General features: G+C 41.8%; 1 protein-coding gene across 13 annotated transcripts in view; it reads right to left on the bottom strand.

Moving 5' to 3' along the window:
• The window catches only part of KALRN (kalirin RhoGEF kinase), a 488,570-nt gene that overhangs the window by 212,776 nt on the left and 251,051 nt on the right, over nt 1–24,743 (bottom strand). For all 13 annotated transcript variants that reach the window (XM_053404286.1, XM_053404179.1, XM_053404188.1 and 10 more), the window contains 3 exons: nt 13,791–13,913; nt 7,954–8,145; nt 340–471 (listed from right to left, as the gene is read on the bottom strand). In XM_053404286.1, the coding sequence (XP_053260261.1) occupies nt 340–471; nt 7,954–8,145; nt 13,791–13,913 (447 nt within the window). The remainder of the gene's footprint in view (nt 1–339; nt 472–7,953; nt 8,146–13,790; nt 13,914–24,743) is intronic.

Raw genomic sequence — 24,743 nt, 5'->3', positions numbered from 1 at the left:
ATGGTTACTCAGACGTTAAGTCCCACTGTGTACAGTGGGGCTTATTTTCTAATAATTGTGCTCAGGCTGCAATACTATAAAGTGCTTACTGGGGAGAAAGTGGGGTAGATGTTTTTGGATTGCAATGCAGAGGGTTCCACTGTTTGTCTGCTTACAGAAGACTCATTAGTTAAGGTGCTTAAACAGTCACATCAGCATGGAAATGAAAAGTCAGATAAATATGTCCTACATATTACTCAGCTAATACCTCCACACCTCAGAGGCATATCCAGCAATTTTCATTAATTTTCACTGTCCAACCTGCTAGTGGTTATTAAAGTCTGTTCCGTAAACACTCACCTCCGTGTAGGCTTGGGTGACCTGTTCATAAAGGGACTGATGATGATGGATGGCCAGTTCAAGGTCTTGCATTTCAGAGGGGAGGCCTCCTTCACTGCACATTTTACACCAGGCATCTACACCAGAAAGGAACTGCAAGAAGAAATTCCAAAAGGACATTACAGGAATGCAATAGACAGGTAGCAGCAGCAGGAAATAATAATAATTAAAATTATCAGGAGAGCCATTTTGAAGTACTACACATCATAGCACATCAAAAGTAGAGTGAGAGAAACAAGCATGTAAACAAAGTTTCACTTTCTGAGTGGAAACCAGAACCCACAGAACTTGTGTACCCAAGGGGGCACGGAACTTATGATAATCAATCAGCAGCCCCCTGACCTGTCAGTGCTGCAATGGTTTTGGACAACTCCCTGAGTTTCAAAAATAACAGAATGGAGAAGGCAGATTTTTTTTATTTTTTTATTTTTTTATATTTTTTTTTGAGAGAGAGAGAGAGAGAGAGAGAGAGAGAGAGAGAGCAAGAGAGAGAGAAGAAAGCTGTATAGCATAGCCCCTTGGGTGCACCTAACCCACTGAGCATGCCTATAACATGTTTTTAGATCCTAGCCCATGATAGCACAGAATGAGAAGAAGAAAAGGAGTGCTGGTCTTAACTGTACACAAGCTTTCATTTTAAGAGCTTAAGTGATAAACCTGTGACCCATTAACTTAGTGCAACTCACAGGGTAATTTCTTTAAGACAATCTCTACATGAAGTATGCTACATGTTGAAATGGACTGGGCTACATCTTAGCACTACTATACAAAATCGAGGCCAAGCAATCACTTCAACAACAAAAAGAAACAACACCTACCTCTAAAGGTCATGTAAAAGGGGAGAAATTGACAGATTCAGCATCCCTCTATGATTAGCAACACTTGCCAAAATTCTATATTCTACACAACTATTAAAGATATCTCTGCCCAACTTTGCATATGGTCACCCTATACTTAAAGCAGCAGAGCTAGGCCATCTTCTATCTTTCAAAAACATCCAGTAATGATGGAAAATCTCCCTGCAGCTTGATTTGATATTGAATCAGCCAATGTGAAAGTTTATTGGAGAACACTTTTAAAAAGATTGCTTTTTCTCCATGAGCCCTTGTAATATCTTCTCATACTATTTCATTTTTAACTGGTTCAAAAATCTAGTTAGTTGCTATTATTTATTTATTTTTGGCCTGCCATATGGACACTAAATGCATCTCATAGAGAGCTAAGCAAACACACCAAGGGGCAGTTTTTATGACTCTATGGGGCAATGGAGAAATTCCAGAGCCTTAAGAAAGGGAAACCCATCACCCAAAGACATGTTATCCAACACCAGTGAGGTACAATCTACACTGAAACTACAGTGGTACCTTGGGTTAAGAACTTAATACGTTCTGGAGGTCCGTTCTTAACCTGAAACTGTTCTTAACCTGAGGTACTACTTTAGCTAATGGGGCCTCCTGCTGCTGCCGCACTGCGAAAGCACGATTTCTGTTCTCATCCTGAAGCAAAGTTCTTAACTCGAGGTACTATTTCTGGATTAGCGGAGCCTGTCACCTGAAGCGTTTGTAACCCGAGGTACCACTGTATGTATATTTTCTTAAAGAACTGTGGATTTCCAGGATGCTAAATCTGTGGTGCCAAACAGTAAACACTAGCAATGAGAAGGCTTGCAAGTTCTAAGGCCATGTAGCCTGCACACTTTTCATAAGCCTACAAAGCTTATCCTGACCCTGCCTTCTCTGAACATAACTTTCTCTTGCTTGCTGGTTTGTTTGTTCAAACTGAACGTGACACATTGATGTGCCTTTTAACAAGCTCACATCTTCAACTTGTTATTTATTTATTTCATATCCTGCCCTTCCTCCCAAAGGAGGCCAGTATTGGAAACAAGTGATAAAACGATAACAACATATTAAAAACAATTCCAATACGGATGCAGACCAGGAAAGATTCCACACACTCTTAATCCCACCGCATTACTCTTTCCTAATGTTCCTGTTTCGCTTAGTCTTTTTTTCTCTCTTGCTCATTCTGCTATGCATAAACACCTATCAATAAAAAGAACAGCTAATTATACAGTAGCTACACTACCTCATTTGAGTAATATAAAAAAAACACCTCTGTAGCCCCAGTATTTTAACCCACATTTGAAGTTTGAAGTTTCCGTCCTCTGCCTTGCTTAGGCAATGCTTTATTTAAGCGTTGTACCTACTGAGGTGTACTGACTGAAGAGTTCCTGTTAAGTTTGCCATTTTTATCATGGATATCTTAGAATGAGAAGCCTGAAAGGATATGAAGGTCACATTGGCTAACCCCATCTCAACCCCACCCTGAGCAGAGTCCTCCCCAACCTAAACACATTAGCACAATTATTATGAATCATAAGCATAGCTCAGCATATGCTGTGCCCAACAGCTTTACGACAGGGAAGCCACTTTAGCATAAAAGACTCCTAGGGCTCAACCAAGCTAACTGAATTAAGTGTAACAATGCTTGGACAAATACACCTTTTTTGGATTGCTTCTGCTTTTCAGTGTGTACTTTCCCCGCTGATTAGTGGTGATGTACTGTGGTTATCAAACCAGAAGTGGGGGGAAACAGGAAAGGATTCGCACCTACTGATCACCAAAAGGCAGTATTACATTGCATGGTTATCAATTCCTGTCCTTTGAATTCCTAAACTTCAGTGTCTAAGGATTCTGGCAGTGAAGCTAAAGTTTAGGTATGCAAACATAAATGAACTTTTTGGGTACGAATACATGTGTCATGCATTTGCACCTAAGTAGGGATAAACTCCCCTCCCCCCCATCCTCATTTATACAGCATTTTCCAAGCATTTCATTTTGTTCTTTCCTATTATCACAACTACTCCCTGGCTTGTTTTTTCTTTCCAAGTCATTGCATGTCAGTCAGAAGGCAATGAATTCAAAATAATTTTATTTGGGGCATTCAAAACAAAATTTCTTTGGGGATGACTTGGAAGCAACCTGATTTCAGCTATGACCACAAAGAAGAACAAAGTCACTCATGTACTTGATAAATATTTATAAAGTGCTTCCCAAGGGTTCAATCAGCTTATGCCTGGCTCAGATAAACTGCCGCTGCAACAGTTTGTAAATGGTCTAAGTGTGTCTGTAAACATCAGGTGCTGTAAGATATGTTGTATGTTTTAAAATAGCAACCACCTTAGAAAGAGATAGAAACAAGTATTCCACAAAGGGTATTCTGGTTAGTATGTAAGAGAAAAGAGCTAGAGATGGAAGTTAAAGCACATGGGATTAAAAGAAACCCAGCTGAAATATAGAATATAATTTTATTAACAGAAAAGAGAAGAAACATCATGAGATTAAGACACCACACAATGTGAAGGCTGCCATTCTAAGCACATTTAACTAGAGAGTAAGTTCCAGTGATCTCGGACTTACTTCTGAGTAAACATACTTAGGAACATAAAAGTTCAACAAACTCAATTTTAGGGGAATCGTTTTCTGGGAATTACTGTTTGGCTCCTGCCTTAACTTTCATAGCACACCAGGGAGTTGATCTTCTAAATTATAAGACGATGAGTCAACAGGATATTTCACTAAATAGAAGAACAAGAGCAGACTACACAGTTCAGTTCCAGACTCCCAGCTGATGGAACTGCAAGCCTAGTCAGATAATTGCAGCCCCCACCCCACCCAGGCACTTGAGAGTTTGCTGGCTCCAAACCAATCCTTTCCTCCCACAAATGTCTCTTTTAATCCAAATGAGTAGCAAGTTGGACTCAAATTCTCCTACCCACTTTAATTCCTGTCCTGAGAGACTCTGATAACTGTCCATCAGCCTTTATTTCAAGAAAGGGTTCCTTTTTTCCAGTTGCTTTCTAACCCAAGTGAGAGGGCCCATTAAAAGTTAGGCATGTTAATGCGGCTGATACAGCTGTCCTGTCAAAGCTTAAACCATTTAGGTATTTCTGTCTTTGACTCTGTGTTTCCTTGTGATCTCTAAGAATGTGCCTGCACCTGACATCTCTACTCATGACTCACTAGAAAGTCCAAAAAATTGCCATTTAACAAGTATGCATTAAAAGTCCCACATTGCTATCAGTCTGGAAAGGTACTATTAGTCTGGCACGGTGCAGAGTGCACCCCCAGTGCTAGTCCTTAAATTACTACACACAATGCACATGGGGATGAGACCAGCTGATCTGAAGACAGGCACAGTGTGGATTTTGGGGATCACAGAGCTGTTACAGCTGCCCTGTGGAAATGCTTGAAATTACTCCAACTGGCAGTTCTAAGTCCCATGATAGTTAAGTAGTTTCAACAGAGTATATCATCATGACATTTGGCAATACACCCGCCTTCCCAAAACACAACTCTCCGTTAAGATATTTTATTGGTTATTATTACAAATATTTATGTCCCAACTAATGTGCTCAAATTGGTTAACAACAAGGTTTATAATCTATTCTTACAGAACACTCCAGAAATAACAAAAAGTAGTCTAAAGAAGTAATAAAGTACTGCAGTCAAGAAAAAGCCATAATATGCCTGTGCTGGAGAATCCAACTGCATGTGGAATTACTCCATACAAAGCGTGTCAGGACTGGTCGTTATCCTCTTCAGATCACCACACGAATACTTCTTGTTCTTTCTTAACTTTTTATTGCGTATTAACAAAACAATCTTATAAACAGTTCTTAACCATTCTTCCTCAGAGTCACTTATTTCAGATACCTTCTGAGCTCTGCTTCTCCGTGACCAGCCACTCTCAAAATGGCGAAGGCGCCCTTCCCTTGCTTTCCCGCTCTTTTTTCTAACCTTCTGGCTAGAGCTGGCTTGTATCTCCCCTCCTCCGAATCTGAGCTAGAACTTAACCCTTGCCTTTCCTGTGAACAGCTGGTCCCTCCCTGTTGTTCCTGTTGCTCTCTTCTATTAGATTCACTGCTCTCCTCCTCCCCCCCTTTGTGGAAAGCTTTCTCCCTCTGAGAAACTGGAAACTTCTAACTCTAACTCTTCCCTGACAAAGGGGTAACCAGTATGGGGAGTAATTTTAACTGGTTTTGAAGTGCAAGGTATAAAGCACAGACTCGTTGAGCTTTTGGGGTCACATCAGAGTCTGATCCTAAGCAACTTTTAGAAATGCAATCAACTTTACCACTGAGACTAAGATCCAGAAGCTGAAGTATTTTAGCTAGAACATTTGACCTTTATTAAGTTGTTACTGATTACTTAGTAGTATATACCATAGAACTTAATTAATTACAAGATAACAGCAACTGTCCTGCTGGACCACACTAAAGGCCCTTTAGTTATTTTCCCTTGTTAACCAATAAAAGCTTATTTAAAGGTAAAGGTACCCCTGCCCGTACGGGCCAGTCGTGTCCAACTCTAGGGTTGTGCGCCCATCTCACTTAAGAGGCCGGGGGCCAGCGCTGTCCGGAGACACTTCCGGGTCACGTGGCCAGCGTGACGAAGCTGCTCTGGCGAGCCAGCACCAGCGCAGCACACGGAAACGCCGTTTACCTTCCCGCTATAAAGCGGTACCTATTTATCTACTTGCACTTAGGGGTGCTTTCGAACTGCTAGGTGGGCAGGAGCTGGGGCCGAAAGACAGGAGCTTACCCCGCTGCGGGGATTCGAACTGCCGACCATGCGATTGGCAAGCCCTAGTAGCTGAGGTTTTACCCACAGCGCCACCCGCGTCCCAAAAAGCTTATTTATATTAAGCTAATTTTTTCATATGTGGAAGAAGTAACATTTATGTGGCACAGTGATTTTTTGCATTTTAAGTTTGAATTGTGAGTTGCTAAGGAGGATGGTGGCATACTAGATTATGGAGCATTACACTTCATCAGATTTTGCAGACTAAGCGGTTGAAGAATTCAGCCTAAAGCCCTGAGACTTCATACAAACAATTACCATGCCCAAATCAGCCCTAGACCTGAATCTTGAATGCTAGTTGTAAAGATCTGCCCATGAATAGGAGAGGGAATCCAAAACAACCTACATGAGAGTGTTAAAGAAAATCAAATATGATTTTTCAGATTAAAATACTGTACTGCCAAACTTCTCAAAGACTAGCATAAACAGCTTTCACATATTATATGCTACAAAAATGAAATAGAAAAAGAGGAAGAGAATTCTTGGCCAAATCAGATAAATTAGACATAAATTAATATTTGAAAATGAGACCATAAAATAAAGAGGCATTAATCAAAATGTAAAATCCCCTAGATTGAAAAAGATAAGCATTTTTTTAAAAAAGAAGTATAGAAGAAAAAGAAAATTGCCTGATTTTTTTTTGTTTATTTGTAAACAGATAGCCATGTCAGAAGAGGGGAAAGGATGACTGCTAAGAAAAGAATAACAACAAAACATACCCAGATATACAGTATTTCAGCAAGGTTTCCCTTAAGCTCCTCTTGGTTAAGGTAGGCTTCCTGTTGGCTGTCAAATCAGCCTGGAGAATATCCCAACTCAGCGACCTCTCTATAGCCAAATACCTCTGCATCTTTCATAAGGGCAGACTGGTCCTGCGCAGTGACCCAATCTTTATACTGAAGGTCTCTTCCAGCTTCCACTTACAACAGGAACTTGTTTTGCCCACATTCTGCCCAGAAAGCCTGGCATTCCCTAGACATTTGCAGGACCTTAAAAGCCTACAGCAACAGGACCAGGGAACTCAGGAGAACAGAATCCCTCTTCGTATCCTTTTACACTTCCTCCCTGGGGAACAAAGCGACCTCCCCTACCTTGGCTGGATAGATTAAGGCCTGTATTGCTCTTGCCTATGAAGCACAAAAGCTTCTGGGCTCCTCCTTTTATCACTGCTCACTACATGTGATCAGCAGCTACCTTGGCTGCTTTCTCCTCCAATGCTCCTCTCCTAGAGTGGCCACCAGGGCATCTCCCAACACCTTCACAAAACACTACTGCATCAATGCCCATGCTTCTGTTGAAGCCACCTTCAGTAGGAGGGTCCTACAATGGGTCCTTCCTCTGTAATCTTGCAGCTGTTCTCCCACCTGAGAATGGGATAGCTCTGGTATGTCCCGATCTGCTGACCCTTCATTGCAGGGAAATGGGGGGGAAGTATGACCGTACCTACCTGAAGCATAGTTTTCCATTGCCAATGAAAGATCAGCAGGGCCCCACCCTTATGGCGGATTGCAGGATCCCTCAGTGTTCTCTCTCTATGATTCCCTGTTTTCTCTGTGATGTAGGATCTGTTTTTTCCCCTTCCCTAGTTCCTGTCTTTCCTTGAGCTTGGTGAATCCGCAAACTGAATCCCTATTTGTAACACATCACCAAGAAAAGAGCCAAGATACCAGTTGAATTAATGGTATCGATAAAATTCTTAACCATCAGGGAGTTGGCTGATGAGGGTGAATGCATCGAGGCGGGGCCCTGTCCTGGTTTCTGATCCGTGGTTGACTTCTGACTTCTGCTCAGTGGTTGGGGCTGGGACCTTCACGTCGACTCTGATTGTGGACTAACATGAACTTATCTCTACTCATAAACTCTTTTTTTTTTTAAAAAAAGATAAAATTCTCAACCAGACCAACATCCCAAATAAACTGAAATTACACACCTGTTCAGCCTTCTGGTGAAACACAGCAGACATTGCTAGTATAGTGCTGCGCTCATCCAGGGCTGCAGCAAAGCTCTTCCATTCTTGATCTAGCTGCGTAGAAATTTGTTTAATTTGTTGAGATGCATAATGGCCTGCCTCTGAAAGCCTGGATGCAACCGACATGATGCGATTTATATTCACGTAGGCATTCTGGGGAGAGAGAAAATTATATTAAGTAAGAACTGCCACCCTCCCTATTATTCACCAAAACATTTTAATATATTTCTCAAAACTGAGAATGGGTTGTGAAGGAGAGAACAGGTACACAACCAAGCAGCATTTTGGAAGATCTGACAGCCAAGCTAAATTATTAACAGGATCATATGGTGATATTCTTATTTATTGATTGTAGCATTTCATCTTGCAGATGGAAGTTCCCACTCCTGAATGCCAAATTTTCTACCTGCTGAAAGCAGTAATGTATTTATGGTGTTTGCCACCCATGCTTCAATTTTTGTTATTTTTAAAGTCACATATCCAGAGTCCCAGCCAGACAAATGGAGTAACTGAAATTGTAAGATGAGGGTTGGAACCATGCTAAACTAGTAAATATTGATTTATTTAAGATATTATTTTGAAACTGAAATAAATAAATCATGAACAACATAATTTCATTTCCACCTTTTTATTTTACTTCAATGTTGTATTTAAATGTATTTTTTTAAATGCTCAAAAAAAGCTATAAATTAAAAATTCAAATGAATCTACAATAAGTAGTGCTCTTGACTTAACCTTTCTACTTGCTTTGTAAGGATTATGCTCCTACACAAACATGGAATTAATAAAATGTTCACTAAGGAGATGGCTTTTTAAAAGATCAAATGCATTGTGCTTATCATGATGGTCTAACATGCCTCTTTTCACCACTTAGTTCCTGGAGACACACAGGGTGGGCAAGAATTAAGGACAGAAGGTGGGGATTCTGCTAGGACTTGCTCTCTCTCTCTCTCTCTCTCTCTCTCTCTCTCTCTCTCCCTCCTCCTTCTATTATAACAAACGATCATCACCAGAATAAAGTTAAAGAAAAATTATACACACAACACAACCCCACTCAGGAGTGAAAGAAGCAGAAGACTCCATGAACTCAAGAAATACATTAATATGAGTCCATGTTTTTCTGAAGAAATCCAATTGCTGCTTTGATTTTGCAGGGAATGAAGTTGTAATCTTTAAACTGTACCCAGCAATTGTATAAGCTCTAATGAAGAACAATAGCTTGTTCTCATATGATCTCTTCAAGAACCCAATTCCCATGGTAATGTTCTTAACCAACTAATTGCATGTGGCCTGATGCAGATTTTAATTGAAGTGCATATTGTCTTGGCATAATATAAAGAGTACAGTGCATGGAAATGACAAACAGTAAGATCTTATTTCAGAAAGATGTCATTAGAGGGTAATTGTAATGTGTTTCCTATGCATTGTAACTCTAGGGAGAGAGGGCAACTTGTCCTAGTTTTTAACAATTAGTTCCTTGACAATGGGTGGGCTGATGTAGCCATGTTGGAAAACAACTTTGCACATTTCTCTGAAGTCATGACTCACCCTTCGAAGGGGTCACATATAAAGCATAAACCAATTTTGGTGAAGCAGTTATGAATAGCTTCAATTAGAATAATCAGCATGTGCACTGGGCTATTCAAATATAAATCGGCAATCAGTGTGATTTGTACCCATTTAAATAGGACAATGAAGCTTGCTTTTGAAAAGTAATGAGATTAATGGGATAGCAAATATACTTTAAAGTCAGTTTTCTCTTTTAATGAGACACATTAACATATAGACGTAAATACTGCACAGTTGTAATAAAAGAAAAATCCATTTTTTTTAAAAAAAAAGAATTTTAACACTGCTCTGTTAAAATAAACACATAGTACATAGTGCTATATAATATTCCTTTGGTTTAACATAACAGCCTAGGAAATCCATTTTCTTACTATGCACTATAGCATCACTATAGCAGTGATGGCGAAACTTTTATAGACCAAGTGCCCAAATTGCAACCGAAAACCCACTTATTTATCACAAAGTGCAAACACGGCAATTTAACCTGAATACTGAGGTTTTAGCTTAGAAAACAACAACTCATACATTAACATCTTTTGTCTTAAAAGAAAAACCCAATAACAGAGTTTTCAATGATACAAACAACTTATAAAAGTTTGCATTAAGATGATCCAAACTAAGTAAGGAAAGCAATCCCAAGTGCTTTCATTGACTTAAAATTATTTGGCAGAGAATTCCATACTTTAAGGATTCCCCACTTTTAAGCTCCAGCCTGAGCAAGCAAGCGTTTTCAGCGTTGCCCTCTGAGCGCACGCAGAGCAGCACCCCCCCCACACACACATCACGCTGCTGTTTTCTGAAAGGGCCCCGGGGGCTGCCCAACATGCTAGTCCTACTCTCTCACCCAGCCCCGACTAGCCCCTACGCAGGGTGTCCGCTGTGGCCGGAGGGTGTGTAAAGCCTCAACCTCGCAGCAGCAAGAGGAAGGTGGCTGCTCGGAACTCTCAGTGGCCCACTAATGCAGCAAATGTAATGAATTTGGGTTGTTTGAAACATTCCTCCTTTTTCTAATTTTTGAAACATGTGTTACATGTATTTAATACAAAAAGTAGCACATGTAGCCATGAAGACTGTTACTTTTTAAAAAGAAAAGAAAAGAAAAAACCCTAAAGCTGAGATTTTTTTGGATTCCAATCAATCTAAAAGCCTCCCACAAGGAACATTCCATATCTCCTATGATTTTAAAATATAAGAATTTTGCCTTGACTACCTGCTTTTATGAAACCAGCTTTTAGAACAAAAGAAAACAAAACATCAATCTACGTACTGTAATGGGAGTTTATTTTAAATAGTGATGGCAATGAAACTAACAGCTGTACACAATATGTATAGTCTAACTATGACAAAACTGATGAAGAAGGATTATTCATGAAAAAAGTGTGCAAATAAATAAAATGTTTAGAGAACTGCACTTAAAGACATTTTCTTTAACAGTTTTTCTTTTGGAAAGCTGTTAAGATCCCGTGGGGATTGGGAACTCAGCCATAGCCATTACTAGCACACATGTGGTGTAAAGCTAGGCATTACTAATCAATGCACAGCTAGTGACAGTCCCCTATGAAACTCAGATATTAAACGTTCAAAGAGGTTCAGCTTATGCTTTATGAGTCACAGAAAAATCATATGGCTATGAAGAGTCCTGCCCATAAAGACCTTCCACAATCAAATTCTTCATTTTGCTCCTTTAATGGTTCCTCTGTGGAGATGCTTTTTAGGAGAACAGCATTCAGAAAATAAGCAAGTTTATCTAGATGAGACAAGAGTACCACGTCTCCAGTCACATCATACATCAAAAGGAAGGCGCTTATAACATGGTCAGTGTTGCTTTCTCAATAAAGCTACATTATGGCAATTTATACGATAGTGTTCTGAAATGACACTTAAATAGGAAGTCTGTGTCCAAGTTTGCAACAGCTTTGTAGAAATAGCAATCCCAGCAGCTAGTAAAGTTGAATGGAGACAAACCACACAACATCCACACACTTATAGGAATGATTAACTTCCTGCCACAAACCGAAGTTTCTGAATAAAACTTCATGCATTAGCAGTACTTAATTTTTACTGAGTGATACACTGACAGCTAACAGGTGGATTTTCTCTTCTTTAATTGTTAACTGTGTTCAATAAGCCAACTACAAATTAAACTGAAATATTATTGCAAGTGTCCCATAAAGCCACTGGGATTATAATAATCAGATGGTATTTTACTAGAACATAAAGTTTATCATTTACAGTCCTATGAAACATGACATTTTATTTTTTTAGTGACCCCCAAACACCAAAGCAACTTGTTTTACATTTACCGAGCGGCCAGTGACATTCTAACCGCCCTATGAGTTGTTAAGCTCTGAGCATCTTTAAGCCAAAAATTCAGATGGCCACAGCTTGTCATGGGGCCTCTTATAACCACTGCTATTTTTTGAGACTGAATTTTTCTTTGAGTTTTAGAAGTTGTCATCCAATTTCAGCAGGCAAACAAACTGTCACATAATTTCAAGCATTTGGACAATAATTTCAAATAGTGGGGTGCTGAGCTGTGATTGCATGTCCTGAAGCAGCTACTTTGATGTGAGGGGATTCAGAATGGCCACAAGGTTTCTTCAATCCACATAAAACAGGAATGGTTTGGAACAGGAAGCACTGGAACAGGAAGAACCTATATCAGCTCTATTCTGATGCACCGTTCCCATGCCCATGCGGTAGTGTGGGAGCTAATTTTCTGTTATACAATCTAATGGAAACTTGTTGCCCAATAATTGTCCTGTCTACTGGTCAAGCAATTACCGTATTTTTCGCACCATAGGACACACTTTTTCCCCTTCAAAAATGAAGGGGGAATGTGTGTGCGTCCTATGGAGCGAAGACAGCATAGCCCTGAGACCCTCTCCCGGCTGGAGAGGTGACACGCAGCTGTTGCAGCAGCCTCTTTAGCCGCGCGCCATCTCTCCAGCCAGGAGAGCGCGCGCGGGGCTAAAGAAGCCCCGCTTACCCTCTCCTGGCTGGAGAGGTGACACGCAGCTGTTGCAGCAGCCTCTTTAGCCGCACGCCATCTCTCCAGCCGGGAGAGCGCGTGCGGGGCTAAAGAAGCCCCCAGCGACCCTCTCCCGGCTGGAGAGGTGACACGCAGCTATGGCAGGAGCTTCTATAGCCGCGCGCCACCTCTCCAGCTGGGAGAACGCGCGTGGGGCTAAAGAAGCCCCGCTTACCCTCTCCCAGCTGGAGAGGTGACATGCAGCAATTGCAGCAGCCTCTTTAGCCGCGCGCCATCTCTCCAGCTGGGAGAGCGCGCACGGGGCTAAAGAAGCCCCCCGCGACCCTCTCCCGGCTGGAGAGGTGATATGCGGCTATGGCAGGAGCATCTATAGCCGCACGCCTTTGCGCTGCTCCCCGACCTGCTCTTTGGAGCTGGTGGTGGACTTCACCCCACCAGCCCCAAAGAGCAGGTCGAAAGGAACCTGAAGCCTGGAAAGTGAGAGGGGTCGGTGCGCACCGACCCCTCTCGCTCTCCAGGCTTCCAAGGTAGCCGCCTGAAGGCATCTGAACGCACCTTAAATGGCACCTTGTTTTAGAGGGGGAAAACAAGAGGGGGGAGATTCTCCCCCTCTCTGCGCAGCGCCTCCTGCCGCTTCGCTGAAGGGGCGCTGGGCAGAGAGGGAGAGATTTTTTTTCTTCTTGTTCTCCCCCCTCTAAAACAAGGTGTGTCCTATTGTCCGGTGCGTCCTATGGTGCGAAAAATACGGTACTTGGTGGAAAACAAGAATATGACTCCTGGAGTGGTATGAAATCATACCAGAGGGAAGTGGCTTCAACATTGCTATAAGCACATACAAAAGGGGCATGTATCCAATGCAGATGGCATCAGCATGTCTGAAAATAAGCATTATGGTTTATTTTCTGGAATTCTGAACTTCAGTAGCAGTTTAAACGACCACGTGATCAAAGAGGAAAAATAAATCCTGGTCATATGAAAAAATATGTCAGTTATCACAGTACTAAGCTTTCTGTTTAGTGACTCTCATTAATGGTATCTCATGAACATGGCAAAATATGTATTGCACCAACAGTCCTTTAAATACTTTTTTTTAAAAAGTATTGCTGTTAGATGCTCAACCTGACCTTTTACTCATTGAACCTCTATGGCTTCCCTAATCTTTTAACTGGTGCTTCTTCCTTGACTTTTCATCTCTGTCCCATATGCATCCTTAGACAGGAAGAAAATAGGTACTTACCATAGAATTCATAGCAAAATGATTATGCTGTGTCTGCAAATCCAGGGCATGTTGGTAGTTCACTCCAATTTCAGTGTGGCTCTGCAGGAACAACTCTTTGTTGTGACTGATCCAATCAAACATCTAAAAAAAGAAAGAAAACAAAATAATGGCTTGAAGATGAGGACCTTACCTTGGACCCAAGCATATTGTTTTTTGCAAAATTATGCTGGTGTCACACACAACACCCTATACAAAATTCTACCAAAACTATGCTCTGTGAATAAAAACATGGCATATGTACTTTGAAAGCACTGCTCAAATCATATGAAGCTTGGATATTTGAACTGTCCAAATTATTGTGATACAATTTCAAATTTGATCTACTTAGTCTTAGGTCAGGTTGAAAGGAGATACAAGCCCAGGGTGGAATATGTATGCATTTATAGGGCTCAGACCAATTAGAAACCTGTATGTGGGCCTATGTAATTTATATGTGGAATTCATTTATAATTCCAAGCAACTCAGAATATATGCATCATGGCCCCCAACCACAGAAGTCAGCAATACTCCAAGGGTAAACTGGGTGCTGCATCCAGAGGATAACCTGAAATACCTTCTTGTATGTCCTCCCTGTTAACTGACAGAGTCCAACCATCACCCTCTTACTCAGAAGATGATAGGAACTCCACTTCCCTGACCTTGCAGAATCCAACAGATACAAAACCAGGCAAAGTCCCAACACAGCCAGCTCCTATAGCCAGCTCTGTCAACCTCAGCTCTCTGCTGAGACAACATCCCTCTGTTGCTGCAATAGGAAGGTGAACTCCAGCCAGTAGGGGCCACTGGGAACTGTCCATGGTCTGGACTTTCCTGGTTGCATTTTAAAGAGATGTACCCTGATGTGCCCTAACCTCTCAAAAGAGACATGACTTGACCATGAGCCCCAAGTCCCTTGGAACATTCGCATATGGTAGGTGTTCCCTTATAATGTGACACAGGAATGGTGGTCATCTTGTAATTTGTATGAAAAATCATAGAAGCATAAACTCTATGACAATGAGACAATTGAATTCTCTACGTAACAGAATAGTTCAGAAGAGAGATTAGCAATAAATTAGAAATGTGTTTGTTATCTTAGATCTATCTAAATGTTCTTTATATAAAAACTGGATGAAGTTACCATATTGACTTGTGTGGTGGATTTTTGTGCAATGGCTGGTCTTCTGAATAGCCTTACATGGGTTGACACAGCAGCTCAACAAGTTCTGGCTCAATCCTATCTTTAATTATTTACCCCAAGAAGAAACAAATCTTGATATGCAAATATATTTGAGAAAGAAGTTTATCATAGCAAAAAATTCAATTCCACATCACTCCTCAACTTATGAAAACTACAAAATAGTTATGTGAACCAGCCCTATATGATTGCTGCCAAATAGATGTGATGTATATAGATCATAGCTGTAAGGTATGACATAAGATCCTTGTAGTGGCTTGTAGTGCTGTTCAGAGATAACCAGGTCTAGTCAGTTTCAAAACAAGCCAAATTAAAATTGTGGGTTTGAAGGAAGGAGTGCAAAAGCCTGAAACACACTTGGGCTCATTCCAGCATGTGCAAGTCATGCTAAACCATGGGTTAGCATGAAGTGCAAACACAGCAAATGGATTTATCTGGATTTCTGCCATTTGCTGGATCATTCTAACAGCAGTGCTCAACTGCTTTTTGTGCATGATATGACTGTAGCCCCAAAGTGAAAAAGTGGGTAAATGAGAAAATCTGTGAAGAGGCATTTTTCCAGCCGGCCAATGCACAGGGATGGATTAAGATTTTTAGGAAGTTGGCAGGAGGAGTTTTGCAGTGGACAGCTGGAAAAAGAATGCCACTAAGCTGTGCTGGGAATGGCAGGGAACTCAGCAGATGGAACAGGAGATTGATAATAATTGAGATCAACATTTTAGGGTTGTAGAATGTGTTCCTCTGGTTTTCAAAGCTTTAAGGTTCTACATTTCATTTTCACTAGCAACAGAGTATTTTTTTCTGTTAACTATTTCATGCCTACAATTGCTTTTTTGGCAGTTTCACATAAAAGAAGAAAGCAATCCAACAGGATTCCTAATTAGAAATTTAAAACTCCAATGTGGCAAAAATGAAAAAAATACTGGGTGAAAAAAATATTCCAGTTGTTCTGTCACCCTCCCAACCCACTAATTTTCTCTTCTGAAGCCACCTGATACATTATTTCTGAAGTTTAAATTAGAAGCTTTCATTACAGCAATGGATGACTTGGCCTGGACATTTTCTGTCTTGGAAAAGCTTCGTGTACTGGGGATTTACTGTAACAATTCTTTGTCTTAGGAAACAACTTAGGTTTATCCTGTTAAGTAACTGCAGGTTAGATGTGAACATTTTCCAAACCAAGGTAGAGCCATTTAAGAAGGCAAGAGTCATCTGGCAACAAGCCCTAGAAAATAAACAGTCAATCTAGTGCATTATTCACGAGGAACCTAACTGAGATCAACCCGGAACTAAGTAATTAACAAACCCCGACAGATTGTTGCTAAAGGATCAAGAGAACATTTCTTTCCCCATCTTCAGAATAACTATTATGTGATTGGGTAATGGCTCTACATGGACTAATGCAGAATTATTTGGACACAGTTGTCAGAGGCTCAGGAGCAGAAGCACAGGGGAGAGAGCAAATAGAGAGCGGAGGAGAGGAATCCGAGGGGAGCGTAGGGGAATATGACAGTGACCCGAGAGATTCCATGAGCTTCTCCAGCGAATCAGAAGATTCCCAGAAGGGGGCGCCTATGGTAAGGGCAAGGGGGGTCCCAGGGGGGACGCTCCAGAAACAAGGGACCAGCGGGGACTCACAAGGGAGCAGCGGAGGATCAGGACCAGTTCCCCCACCAGAGCACAGTGGGGGGGAAGAGTCACATGAGTCAGGACCAGCCTCTCCTCCAGCGGGGAGAGAAGATGAGTCAGGGATAACCACGCCCCCATCGAAAAGTGGGGAGACGGAGGGAAGGTCAGGTCCAGCTAGCCTCCCCGAAGGAGGGAGCAGTGACACAAGTGTAACGGTCAGAAGGAAAGTGGGAGGCTGCGCGCGCGCGCCAAGTTCAAATGTGCAGGAGCGCGGGACAGCAGAAGACCCGGATTGGGAGCCAGGTCCAAAAGCCCGAAGGAGGGAGGGGGAAGAGTCAGGGGACTCAGCGTCAGAGGAGTCTAGGAAGGGTGAGACTCCGAATATCAGGCGGACCCAGAGAAGGAAGGAACAGAGGAAGAGGTGGAGTAAGGCTAGAATCTTAAACTGGTGTCAGGGGGGAGGAGATTCAGATGGAGCTTCGGCGGTCTAAGGTACAGACGCAGCGTTGCACGCTGCGCGTGTGGAAGTGAAACTGAACTTCAATAAAGACTTTTATACTAGAGAAAGAAGCAGCGTTGGTCTTGTGTGAGCTGGGACCTTGCATTTTATATTTTCCTACCTATTCTTGTTCCAAACTTACTTACGAAAGGATATTAGCAGCATGTAGCAGCCATATCCAGCAGCTTCTGATCTGATCTTTATTATTTCCCAAGGGTTTTTTTTCCAGCCGGAACTCGCTGGAACTCAGTTCCAGAACCTCTCAGGTGGGGGGCCATTATCATTATAACAGAACAAAGAAGTCATACATAGTGAGTTCCAGCACCTCTTTTTTTCTAGAAAAATAGCACTGATTATTTCTAATAGCTTGCTAAAATAACGCTGGCCAAATCGTTCCCCACCCCCATGCAAGGAAACATGGATCTATTAACACAATCCTAGGAATGAGTGGGCTTTCTGACATGCCTGTCAGGATGCAGTCAGACATTATCTTTACTCTGTGGTGATGGCAACTGTCACAAAGAAAAAAGCAAGAGTAAGTGACTCTTCATGGTGCTTACTATAGAAAGCCTTGCTCTTCTACTAGTTCCAGTGCAAACTATAGCCAGTTAAAAGTGCTTGAAGGGAGTGTAGAGCGGGGCCAGTGAGACGTGTGGCATGGGGACGCCTAGTCAGTGTCTCAAGGGCCAGGTAGAGAAAACGGAAGGGACTCACTTGCCCCTAAAACCTGAGGTTCCCCACCCCTGCATCACTCAGTGTTAAAGAAGTGGTCCTATTGCATGGATGGGAAAACTTTCATAGGAATCTGTTTGATGAATTAGTGGGCTAATTCCTCCGTTGTAACCCTTCCCTAGCACAGAAGGTAATGTTCAGAACAAGGGGCTAACTGGGAACTGCACAATGAACCAAATGGCCGTGGCTAATTTAAGATTTGCGGCTATGTAAAATAGCATATCATGAATGTACTAAATGTCAGCTGACTAGTTCATACCCTCAGAGGAACATTTCTCAGAGGAAAATAGGGACACGAGCACAGAAAAATTTGAATTTCTGTATTGCATTTAGAGAAGCCTGAGGAAAAAGATATGGGGTATCCTAATGTTTATTTTGGGGTCCAGGGACATAAAAACTTTTGAGTTCAGGGATACATAAACTTCCCTTAAGTGTTTTGAAATTCTGAGCAAATTAGGAATGTGTAAGCAATTGCAGCATCCTGGTGCTGTGTTGATTCCTTGATGGATCAGGTGCACAGACACCCACCCCTGGCATCCCCTTCCCCAGCTGCGACTCCTCTTCACCCAAATGCACAAAAGGGGGAGAGTCATCAGATTTCAGAAGGCACCACCAATTTACCTCATGGGAGAGATCAATGCCTTCCCCCTGTCCACATGAGAAACCAAGAAGGAAGGGGCTTTGGAGGCATGTGTTTTTGTTCCAGTGAACCCCTCCCCATTTCCTCAAATCCCCTTCATCTCTAGAAATCTAGTCTTGTTCATTTTAAGTCATAGAAAGAGCCAAGCTTCGGGATCAGAACTCTCTGTGTCTCTCTCAAAGCAGGAGCCAAAGAGGAAATGCACACTACACACACAGGTGGCAGCGGCTTAGAGACACTTCAGATTCTCAAATGAAACTGGCAATGAAAGGACTCTGCATTCGGGACAACATGAGAATTCATGGTGACTTAAAGGTTTTCGTGATGGTCTCGGCATTTTCAGGGCAGTTGGAGACTATGCTAGTTTTACCTATATACAACATTAGACATTATAAGCTGGAGTAGTTAAAAGGTTTTCAAAAAAGAAACAAAGGAAGGAACTTTTACTGTAAAATTATATTTTGCTTTCTCTTTAGAGCTCTTCTTCATGAACAAGCACAAAAAGAAGGTTGTTTAAAAGACAGAAAGATATTTTCCCATCATATTCCCCACTTCTACCCTTTCAAAATATCAAAGAGAATGAATAGACCTGCCAGGGTACACAGTGACTAGAACATTCACTGCCTTCTGAAACATAACCCAATAACTTATGTGTGGATGGAGGTGATCTGGGAGTCAAAGTGCTGTCGTATTTCTGCCCAGTGTGAAAAATACCTGAAGAGCTGCCAATGGTAAATAGGATAAATGTCACAGAATGCTCTACAGAGCAATAATTGAGGGCATCCCTCATGTGCCTCCTCCATTAGTCAGATACATTTGTTACTACAGTATACTTGCAGCACTGCATACCTTAATGAGTTCATCAGCAGGTTCGGAAACAAATGGGCAGCTCTCTTGTTTACCTCCGTAAATCTTATTGTCTTTGCTTCTAGGGACTTGGCACTTGGTCTGCTGTTTAACTTGGAACTCGTTTCAATAATGTATATTGTAGACAGCTCAGGGTATTCTCTGTATCCTTCTTTAAGCAGATAGCAATAAGCTACTGCTAGAGGGTTTACAGGAGCCAGCAAAGACGTAGCTTTAAATCCCAGCTCAGAAATAAAATAAATGTGCAGGGGCCTTCGTCAAATTTCTGGTAATGAACATTTCTATGTATCAGCTGAAGAGAGGCCTCAGGCTCTTGTGGGTAATTTAGCAAAATATTGCATGGATTAAGCCTGCACACAATTTGTTGGATTTTTTCATGAGAGAATAATTCACTGAATTACATGTAATTTTGTAGCACTTAGCTGTACTGTACAGTATGTGCCTTTGCTTTTCCTTCATGGAACACAAGAGATAATGAGCTAGAGAGATAATCATATTTGATGGATGTTTATCTATGAAATAATTTATATATATAAATATGCTTTTTTCTAAAAACATTCAAAAAATGTTTAGGGTACTTTCATTTTGACTCAATAAAATCACCATTTTATAGTTCAAATCAGGGGGGGAAATACAGTAAATGGACAAAAGTACAAAGATTCACAAAATGTTTAGGGGTATGCGCACCCTTGCTACCCCCAGAAAAAAGCACTGTGTGTGTATGTGTGTGTGTATACTAGATGCCACCAACGAATTTTAGAAGTGGTCTGGGAGCCAAAGATATGCTTGGGTGGGGTTTAGACCTGCCCTGCACACACAATGGTTCAACACTCCTGATTTAGTGCAACAAGTAGTACTAACAATTACCGGTATTCCTTTTGCTGTCATCAATACAGTAGACAATAAACATGAAAGGAATAGTTCAATATCCAGTCTATCTGTACAAGATACCTAGAGGACACAACATATGTGCATTTATTAAACTCACACTCGCCAATGTGCTGATAAAGCAGAAGTAGATGTTAACTAAAGAAGAATGTGGAAGCTCTACACTGCTTGAAAGCTGCTATATTAAGGGGTATATTAAACAAACAAACATAATCAGAATGTATTTCCCTACTCTACTTCTCTGCTACTTTTTCTTTCATACTAACTGGTTTTCCATAACATAGTTATTGTTTGAAATGTGGATCTGCCATTCTTTTAAAGAAGGCTTAACTGAGTTATTGTTTGCCTTTTAACCAAATAATCAATTAATCAATTGCATTTCTTTGTTGCGGGTTGATATTGTACTTTGTAGCAACATCGCCATAAATACCTTGCTGTATCTGCTATCATTTTCTGTAACCTTTCAGCTTTCCTTATGTTATGTTTCCAAGGGGTTGCTCGAGAGCAAGCAGGCAAATATCTCCCTGCTTGGCTGTGAAGCCTTGTTTTTGCTGCCAAAATAAACCTTATCTGTCCGGAGCCCCACTCTCCCATGGCTGGCTCAATCACTGGCAGAATCCGTGAGTGGGCGGTTCCTAAACTTTCCCCAGCAAAGCAGCTTCTTGATGCCCAGTCTGCACCTCCCCTCTCTGCGTGGATACCCACTGCGCGGGTAGCGGAGGACCCCTCTCCTTCCCGCTTTTCCCAGGCAAGGAGTCCTGGGACCGCCTCGCCACTTCCGACTCCTGCAGCTCCTCTCCACTGGAGGCGTGTTTACTCTCCTCCGTTGAAGATGAGCTGCTTCCCACGATCCCTGGAGGCTCTCTATAATCCATTCGGCTTTTGCTCTCTCCCTCCTGAACCGATGGCAGTTCCCTGACACCTTATGTTTGGTAGGGGTATGAAGGAAAAGAGATTTGTTTAAATGTGGGTGGTGTCTTTGCTGCTTACTTGCTGCCACCAAAGTAAAGTGAATTCTGGCAGCAAATCTCACAACTGTTCAACTAATCTGAATGGGGAGACAGAATAACATAAATATGTCTTGATTTAGGTGCAGTTATACCATTTGTGAGTTCCATTACTATGTGATTACCAGGGAGAGGGGAGGAACAACTTGCATAAGCAAAGGCCTAGCACATTCTATACAACTACCCTGTTGTTTTGATCCCTACATCAGAATATTCCCCTGATTTTCCAGTTTTCAGATTTGGATCATCACACCTTGGGGTCTCAAATTTCAGCAGTGCCTTGTGCCAAAATTTGGTGCCCCCCCCCCATTGTTCCATTCTGCATCATAGTCGCAGTGCCCCCAAAGCTCTGGTCATGCTTCCACTGTTTCTGCGGTGAATTTCAAACCCCCTATTTTGTAGTGATCTGGATTCAAAGTTTAAACTCCACTTCTACGCTGGAGCCTGACAATGAGGCAAGCTTGGGGTGGGGGGGCAGTCCAGAAGTCATTAAAGAAAATCATATTTTCTTTCCTGTGCCTTTTCTGTGGTGCATTTTGCTCTCCGTAATTGTAGCAGGCCCTACTCAGTTACAATTTCTTAAATGCTGTTGCATTGTTGAACACAACCAGCAACCCAAAACAACTGCAACAATTTAAAAACTGCTAACTCCCGGAAATGGCAGGGGAGTTGTAATACATAAAAATAAGTCAACAAAGATATTCTCAATTTTGTTGCTTTATGTGTCTTTTTTGTACTCTAGAACAACATGAAACACATATTGTTGCCACATATGATGCTTCAGGAATCTGTACATGTGGATTTATTTGGGGGGGGGCGGGTTTCCTCATGTATGCACATGAACTTCACCAAAAATAAAAACCATTTTGAAAGATAGAAGTACAGTGGTACCTTGGTTCTCAAACGTCTCCGTTCGGAACCTGAACACCGAAAACCCAGAAGTAAATGCTTCCATTTTCAAATGCACCTCAGAAGTCGAATGGCTTCTGCTGCGTGTTTTTCAAATTTCACAACTGAATTTGCAGACAGCCCTTTGCGCCTTGGTTTTCGAACATTTCGGAACTCGAACGGTCTTCCAGAACAGATTACGTTTGAAAACCGAGGTACTACTGTAGTTGGAATTTTCTAAGCTTTCTATCCTTCTGTGCCTTGTAAGATCACAGGTCAATCAAAAATGAGGTCATAGTACACTGCCTATTGTGCTTTCACACTCAGCTCACTGCTATTCCTCACACATTGGTCAAAACAGAGGACATCTTTCAACAGAATTATATGCAATAGCACTTAAACCAAATTAAAGATACATAGGTTTACAACTTTTGTCTGTTTTCTGATCTCGCCTACAGAATGGTTCCTGTCTAGTATTATGTTGGGAAGAAGCTATAGTACGGGGTAGATAAGTATTGTATGGACATCTAATACAGGCATTTTGTTTGCCATGCAGCTCAGTCCTATGTATGCTTACTCAGAAGTCTGACTAAAGTCCGTGTGTCTTACTCCCAAGTAAATGAGCACAGGTTTGCATTGGAGTCAGAGCAAGCAAGCAACTAGGGGCACCAATTGTGTGCAGCTAGGATTTTTTTTATTTCTCTTCTCAGTGGCAATCAGAGGAAAGACCAATCTGGTAGGACCTGCCTGACTTGCTGGCTATTTCGCACACATACACACAGTTCTTTGCAGGTGGCTGGAAGATGGGAAGTCATTGTTCACAATGCTAATGATACCCAGAGGAATGAGACTACAATCTGGATAGCTGTTCAGGAAAGCAACAGCATCCAAAGCTTCTACAGTTTGAGAGATCTTGAGGCAATTTGGCACATCTATCTACCAAAGAGCATGTTCAGATTTTACAATCCAGTTACCAGTCTGAGCTCCACATATGCTTTGAAGGAAATCTAGGCTACTAAAATTATAAGAGCTGTAACTGAGTTGCTGAGGTGGGGGAAGCAAAAAAACCCAGTTTTGGGGGGAAAACAGAAAGGGGTGGATTATCAGTTGCTTACAAGAGAGTTCACAGAGTTGTATAATGCATCCCAACTGCCTTTAGGAATGCATTCACGTGGAGACCATAAACATGCAACCTAGAACCCCCACAGATTCAGCTGTAGCTTCCCAGCAGCAGTTCCCACAATTGTGGAAGTATGTTTTTCAGCTGCTGTCTTCACTGGAATCACTTCTGGGAAGCAGCATCTGCATCCATGAAGGACCCAGGTCACATATTACATTCTCCATATGAGTGATTCCCTTGGAATAATCAAGGGACATTGCTTTAAGAAGATTTCTACTCTCAGTTGTGACACGGTGTTGATAAATCATTGGCTTTTTCTGAACATCTCTGGACACTCTGCAACCTCTCATGCACTGCACTAATCTTACCCTCCCTCTCAGTGCTGTAAACACTCCTGTTCCCTTCTCTTTTCTGTTTACCTGCAGTGAGCACATGGGAGGTCATGTGAGCTGCCACTCCAAAGCTGAAAGATCAGTTATGATCTGCTCATGGATATCAGAAGGATAGTGAGCAGAGCAGGGAAGATGTCACCCTTAAGTCAAATATGGGGCCTAGAACAGGGGCAGGGAACCTGTCACTTGACTCCCAACTCCCATCAGCTCCAGCTAGCAAGGGATTATGGGAGTTGTAGTCCAGTAATGTCTGGAGACAAAGAGGTTTTCCACCTAACTTAAAACCTAGCTTTCTTCAGAAAATGTGGATTGGTATGCTTTTGCTGCATACACTCCTTAGACAAGCATTCCTCAACTTTGGGTCCTCAGGACTATGACTACCAGCATCACCAGCCAGCATGGCCAGTGGTCAGGGGTGTTGGTAGTTGTAGTCTAATGACATGTGAGAACCCAAGATTAGGAAAGGCTGCCTTACACTGCATTTGGTATTCTATAGAATGGCATATGGTATTCTATAGAAGAAGTAGAATCCTGGTGTATGTCATTTGTGTGAAAGAATCTCACAAGAATCACAAGAATGTAGAGGTTTGTGGTAATGTGCATGGCAGGAGTGGGCGTGGGGAGGTGAACCTGAGTTCTCCACTCTAGCGCTGCATTTCGGATATAAACTTCAGATTCCGCCTAAAACATTGCTGTGTTTGGCTCCCCGATTGTGGAATGCTCTCTCCAGAGAGACTCGCCTGGCACCATCATTAAAAGTCCTTAGAAGCCAGGCAAAAAGATTATTCTTTACCCAGGCCTAAATAATCTATGGCCTGTGAAAGTATGTGTGAGAGTACTGTTAATATTGTGATTATTTTACTATTAGGCTGTCTGTCAGTATGCTTTTTGCCGTGTTTTTGTTATGATGTTTTGTAATGTGTTTCTAACGTACACCACCCTAAGATCTTTTGATAAAGTGTGTTGTATAAATTTTATTAATAGTAGTAGTAGTAGCAGCAGCAGCAGCAGCAGCAGCAGCAGTAGTAGTAGTAAAGCAAAGGGCTCTCAAGCTTCATCACAGCCAGCTTCC

The sequence above is a fragment of the Podarcis raffonei genome, chromosome 1 (assembly GCF_027172205.1).
Source record: "Podarcis raffonei isolate rPodRaf1 chromosome 1, rPodRaf1.pri, whole genome shotgun sequence".
Classification (NCBI taxonomy): domain Eukaryota; kingdom Metazoa; phylum Chordata; class Lepidosauria; order Squamata; family Lacertidae; genus Podarcis; species Podarcis raffonei.
Note: the sequence above shows the minus strand (reverse complement) of the source record. Positions and strands in the feature narration are given on the sequence as shown.